The sequence below is a fragment of the Suricata suricatta genome, chromosome 1 (genome assembly GCF_006229205.1).
Source record: "Suricata suricatta isolate VVHF042 chromosome 1, meerkat_22Aug2017_6uvM2_HiC, whole genome shotgun sequence".
NCBI lineage: Eukaryota > Metazoa > Chordata > Mammalia > Carnivora > Herpestidae > Suricata > Suricata suricatta.
In genome coordinates this window covers 38,635,164-38,641,734 of record NC_043700.1, presented here as the reverse complement: position 1 = coordinate 38,641,734, position 6,571 = coordinate 38,635,164, and the positions used below count along the sequence as shown (strand labels likewise).

The 6,571-nt window shown below is 40.3% G+C and overlaps 1 protein-coding gene across 3 annotated transcripts in view; it reads right to left on the bottom strand.

Moving 5' to 3' along the window:
• PSD3 (pleckstrin and Sec7 domain containing 3) overlaps window positions 1-6,571 on the bottom strand; it is a 442,746-nt gene that overhangs the window by 178,676 nt on the left and 257,499 nt on the right. For all 3 annotated transcript variants that reach the window (XM_029936893.1, XM_029936887.1, XM_029936888.1), the window contains exon 8: window positions 5,465-5,658. In XM_029936893.1, the coding sequence (XP_029792753.1) occupies window positions 5,465-5,658 (194 nt within the window). The remainder of the gene's footprint in view (window positions 1-5,464; window positions 5,659-6,571) is intronic.

Sequence of the window (6,571 nt, the reverse complement as noted above, 5' to 3'; positions counted from 1 at the left end):
GGGTTGCGAGAAGGTGAAAAAGTAAGGGAGAAAGGAGAAAGGAATATAAGGAGTAAAATTTAAAGGAATTAAGTAAACGAAAAGGAAAAGAAAAAAAAAGATAATAATGACAAAGATATAAGTACGAAACTAGTGAAGAAAGAAAAATTTTTGTTATATATTAAAAAAAAAACAACCAAAACAAAGCAAAACAAAAACAAAAAGAAAAACCGAAGAGAAAAAAAAAAAAAAAAAGCAGGCAGCAGCTCCCTCTGGTGGATAGGCTTGGTTTGATGGGGTAAGTCTTGGAGTCTGCTCTCAGAGGCTCCGCCCCTGCCTGAGGCGAAATCAGCAGCAGGAGGTGAAGTGCGCACCTTCACACACTCAATTGCGGAGTCCCCACCCCCAGTTTGGATCGCGGTTGCAATGGGGAAAGGAAAAAAAACAAAAAACAAAAACCCGAGTCTCTCTTAGTTTCTGATAGCCCAGCTCAAAAAGCTGTGCGCTCCTGGAAATGTGCTGGGAGCTCCCACATTCTAAGCACGCGCCCGGGCCTCCACCCGCCACCGACTCCTGGCTGAGGGTTCTGTTGGTGTGCGTCTTATTTCTTCCCTGTGGGGACCCGGAATTCGCGCAGTCCGTGCAGTGCAGGGGGGCGGGGTGTGCCGTGGAAATGCGGTCCGTGGTCCGGTTCCCAAAACCAGGTTCGAATTGCTCACGCCCGGCGCAGTCGCTGCTTGGGTAGCTTCTGCCGAGGCACCCGCCTCTCCAGGGCAGCAGCTTCTCACAGCCACAGGTGCCTCTGATTCCCCACCGAGATGGCTTAGGGCTGGAGGCTATTCCTTCTCTTGCGCCCGCTGCCCAGGAGTTATCTACGGAGTGGGTTTCTGTCTCCAAGCGCAGCCAAGCGTTCTATACCTCTTCCCCTGAGACAGTTCTATGAGACTCTGTCTCTTCCCTTTGTCTCCCGGGCGCCCGGCACTTGTGCCACGTTGGGCTGGGGATCTTACCTGCCCTGCCCGTCCGGGCTGGCCCGTCCTCGGATCTCCCTCATTCGCCCCCACTCACTCAGGTACCTTTGAGGTTCTATTCCCTCTGGAGTTCGTATTTTCTCCTTCCGCTCTCTCAGTTGAACGTAATATCCTTCTCAGTTCGAAAAACGGTGCGGAGGGAGTTTACAGAGCTCCCTTCCTCTCCGCCATCTTGGCTCCACCTCTTTATTACTTCTTTTGTCATGGTTTCTGTAGACTTTCTCTCCTTTCTTGTTTTTGTCATTTTGGTCTTTCCTTTCTACTCAAAGAGTTCCCTTTAGGATTTCTTGCAGAGCTGGTTTAATGGTCATAAATTCCATTAGTTTTTGTTCATCTAGGAAACTCTACCTTTCCGTCTATTCTGAAATGATAGCCTTGCTTGATACAGTATTCTTGGCTGCAAATTTTTCCCATTTAGTACTTTGAAAACATCATGCCAGTCTCTTCTGATTGGGAAAGTTTCTGTTGAGAAATCTGCAGCTAGCCTTATGGGTTTCCCTTGTAAGTTAGGGACTTCTTTTGTCTTGTTGATTTTAAGATTTTTTTCCTAATTGCTATATTTTGCAAATTTAATCACAATGCCTTAGTGTTGGCTTACTTTTGTTGATTTTGATGGTAGTTCTCTGTGCCCCCTGGGGATATAGAGAAATTTCTGCCCCCTTTATTCTCTTCTACTGAGACTCTTATGATATGAATGTTATTATGTTTGATGGAGTAATTGAGTTCCTTAAGTATATTCTCATGTTACATAATTCTTCTTTCTCTCTTTTATTCATCTTCATTATATTTCATTATTTTATCTTCTATGACACTTAGTTGTTCCTCTGCTTCTTCCATCCTGGTGTTCATTGCATCAAGCCTGCTTTGAATGTTACTGCATTTTTTCATTTCTGTTTTTAGTTCTTTTATCTCTGTGGTAAGGGCCTCCCTGAAGTCTTCCATTCTTTTCTCAAGCCCAGTAACTATCTTAATGATTGTTGCTTTAAATTCTTCAATGGGCATGTTACTTATATCTGTTTCTCTTAGATCTCTGGCCATGGCTTTGTCTTCTCCTTTCATTTGGGATAAATTCCTGTCTTAGCATTTTATTTCAGTTTCTATCCTTTTCTGTATGTTAGAAAAGTCCATCAGGTTTCCTTCTTCTAAGAATAATGGCTTTATGAAGAAGAGATCATATAGTGCCCAGGGCATGTACTTCAGAGTGTGCCGTGTGCACTCTGCTGTTCTATTTTGGCTACTGTATCCTTCAGGCCAGTGGTCTGCTTGCAGTGGGCACTTGAGGTTTAACTAGGTATATTCTGGTCTGCTTGCTAAATGAGATATGGTATTACTTCCACCTGAAATAAAGTCTTGTGGAACTCTCTTGTTGAGAGCCATGGTGTGGGCAGGCATTTATGCTGGTGTTCTGTGGAAAGGGTCCACCATGCAGGGACTGAGGAAGCCTCACTGAGAAGGGCAGTAGTGTCAGAGACCTGGGGGGGGGGGGGAAGACTTGGTGTAAGTAGGTTAGGCAGCCAGTGTTGATGCTGTACTGCTTCCCACAAATGGCTCTGTGTTTATGCTGAGGGGCAGGGGAGGGAAATGGCATCAGACAGCTCCTTTGTTCAAGGAAAGGAGTCTCGGCATGCTGCCTCTCAGGGAAGCAAGCCGAGAAGAGTGAATTATCTCCCTTATATGTGTTCTAGGCATTTTTCATATTGCTGTATCCATACTGTCTGCCTCCAGGTTGTCAGCCTGCCTTCTTTCAAGCAGCAGTGTGGTGCCTTCTGGGCTGTATCACCACCACGTCTGCTGACTTTAAAACTCCAAGCTTTAGGGATGTAGTGTGGGGAGGGGCCTGCCACTGGTCTTCTGGGGGGAGGGTCTCCCCTAAGCAGAAATTCTTAAGTTGCTAAAAAGATGAAAGTCCTATGACATACTGCCCTAATCAATCCAAATTACTCAACTGAGTTAAATAAGGCTTTAAAGTAGTTAATATTGGCAGAAAAACCTAGTGTGGCGTAAGAGTTCTGTCTCAACTGCTAAGCAACTCCCAGATTTTGTACCTATACTCATATACAAGTGGGCTAATAAGGGAGTAGAGCTTCTAGCAAGGGAATTCTCTCTAATAATCCTCTGAGATGGTACAGGAAGACATGAAACATGTGGGGAGCCAGAAAAACGGAGATTAGCTGCCTATAGGCAGGGAAGCACCACTCCCTGTCAGAAGCCAGATCAAAGATCAACCTCCTGCAGGCAGGGTAGTATCAGCCCCTCAGGCTCTGTGCTAAAACACCTTAGTTTGGTTCCTCTTTTACTCCAGCCTTAATCCCTTAACCCTGTTTCCTAGCAACCGACCTAGATCAGCTGCCTTGTTTTCCCGCCTCGAAACCTTTATAAGATACGGTGTTTTCTCAATAAAGAAGAGGCTTGATCAGAAATGCTTGTCTTGCCTCCACTCTCTGGGTCTCCCTCCTGCCCTATTTCTCTCTCCCTCCCTCAGGAATGGACCCGCAAGGATTTACCGCCCCGCCGGCCTGCCGGGGCAGCGGACTAGAAACAAAGAAAATTTCATTGGTAGACTGAATCTGGGGACTCTTTGGAATAAGTTAACCAATTATGTCAATCCATTGCTAGGGAAATAAATCAATGAAAAGAGACTCAATTAGGTTAACTTTGTTATTCTTATGCAGCAGAATATAGAAAATTACACGGAATAAGTGATGGCTAATTTGCTAATTTTGCTTTTTGGAATTCTTATTTTTCAACTGCAGTTATTCTGATTTTTTCCTCTATTACTTTACATGAAGTATGTCAGATATTTCTATATTTTAAATTTAGCCTACAAGTGAATTTACTTCCCTATCTGAGATAAAATGGACACCAATCAGCAAATGTTAACCTTGGAGATGAAAGCCACTTCTAGGCATGGCATGTGGGACAGAGATGATTATATCAGTGGTTATAAATGGAAAACTGTACTAGGTTCAGCAAAAGCACTGTTTGAACCAAATGGAGAAAGGGTGTGTGTGTATGCTGGCAACAAAGAAATGAATATCCATTGCTTTGTCTATCAAAAAGACCATCTTTTCTGTGAGAACTGTATTTTATTCATTCTTGAGGGAATTTTCCTATTTGCAGTTCAACCAAGTGTGTGGTGTCACTTACAGTATTCCATCCTTCCATGATACAAATCAGAATCCTGCCCCATAATATACTAAATTCAAAGTTAGGAAAGGAAATACTTAGGTGACAAAATTGAGCATATGAAGTAATGGTGCCAATAATCATGTATCTAGCCATGTAAAAGAATCCTATTTTAAGGAATACAGTTGACATGCAATATAACGCAGAGACAAAAAAGAATTAAGTGTCCTGGTGATAACTCTTCATTTTGTGTGGCCTTGCCCTTTTTTCATAAGCCAGTCAGATTTCATAAGCTGTCACCTGCAACTACAAGAGTCCTGAAATAATTCTATTAGAAAAAAATCAAGTAGTCTAGTAGGCTAGGATACAGAGTGCAAAGGAAATACGGTAGAGGTACTCGTATATGTGGGAAAACTGAGAAACTTATGCAGCATAAGTTAGTTTCAAAGCCACTATCTTGCAGTCTTTCTCTTGACTATAACCTAATAGAATGTGCTACCACAGTAAGAAAAAGTACCTACCCACAGATGGAAATAGTGGTACTGTCCATCTAAGCACTACATGTTTGTGGGTGTCAGTAGGTAAGGATATCTTAAAGGTTTAACCTACTAATTGTAAGCATACATACCAGCTTATCTTGGCCTATTCAAATATATCAAATTGCTATTCATTCTACATAGGCTATTCTAAGAACAGAAACATACTTCATTTATTTCACATTTCAAACACTATTATCTGTCAGTAGATACCTATGTCTCATACTTCACAGACCTATCATATGAGACTCCTTTAATTTCTCAATACTAATTATACCATGCTTGCCTATGTTACACCTATCCATCTTCCACAAAGACCAATCATTCAAATGTCCACAGACTGCAATTCTTTCCCTTCTTGTTTTGTTTCTGGGATCTTACATTATTGATTATAAATTCATACTTCCGCACAACCATGAGAGATGTAAACTCCATAAAGACAGATACCTTGTCCATTCTATTCTATTCATTGCTATTTTTTTGATGCCTAGCACACAGTAAGTGCTCAAAATTATTTGTTGAAGGCAAGAGTAAATAAATGAATGTAAGGCTAGAAAGGAATAATCTATAAGGTCTTCCATTTCTGAAGTTCTATAATTCCACTTGGAGAAGATCAGGTGTGACAATGGATTTCTGACTTAGGGTTAGAGGCATCATCAAACTTCACTAATACTTCTCTAGATAAACCTAATATAATTTTTCTTCATCATTGACTTTACTTTAAAATCACTGTAAATTTTGAGCCTCAAATTGAAATAACTGAAATAGAAAATGACAACAACAAATACTTACTCTTCTTCCCATCCATATCGGCATGGATTTTCCGAGCCAAGAATCCACTTTTGTATACAGCAGCATTTGGGTCATGAGGAATGTCTAAGAATGGGTTAGTAGTACTCCCAATACGACTGATGGTCTTTGGATGTGTTCCATTAGCCTTCTCATCAGTACCTTCAGATGGAGATTTTTTTTTCTCTTCATCATCTCTAAAGGGAGAAAACACAGTTTGAGCACGTAACACAATATTCAATGAACAAAGTTATTTAGTGTAAAAACCATCATATTTTCCAATAGTCCATCATTCTTAATAAAAACACTATAATAACAGCTATCACTTATTATGTGTCTTTGTGTCAAGTATTAATGATCATAACAATCTTGTAAGATGGATATTAGTATCCTATATTACAGATAAGGAAGCAAACTCAGAGTTTAAACAATTTCCCAAGGTCATAGATCTAGTAATCAAAGAGAGATGGTAAGGATATGACTGCAAAATCTCTAATGCCTTTGCTCTTTCTACCTACTACAGTGCCTTCATATCTGTCTTCTTTCAAAAGAGGATTCTTTCAGAAATCAAGATTTTGATTTTTACATGTTTTAGCACATCACCAAGTACATAGAATATAATGAATAATTATAGATTAAGTACAATGAATAATATTGAACCATATCCACCAAATAACCAGGTTGATCTCTTATACTGAAACCCCCAGCAAAGCTATCAATGTGGTAGGATGGTGGTGTCATTTAATACTTTGGCATCTTCTAGCTACTATTTTCTCAACTGCCATAAAAGTAAGGGGCACCACCGAGAAAACCAATTGTTCAGTCTTTTGTGAATCTCTGTTTCTTCAAGCAGGGCAAATCTTATAATGTACATTTAGTACAAAGGAGGCAGATAATGGATGGTTACATTCAACTGATAAAGAGTGAAAAGAAGATGAAAGCTAATAAACTGATATAATGCTGAAAAACACAACACCGAATTAAGAAATTTCTTAGTTCACCAGTTTCAATTTCCTGGATCACCTTTGTTTTTACTGCTTATTAAACATTCGTTATTAAAGATTTTTAATTAAACTTCAAAATAACCACCACGAAAATATATTTAAAATA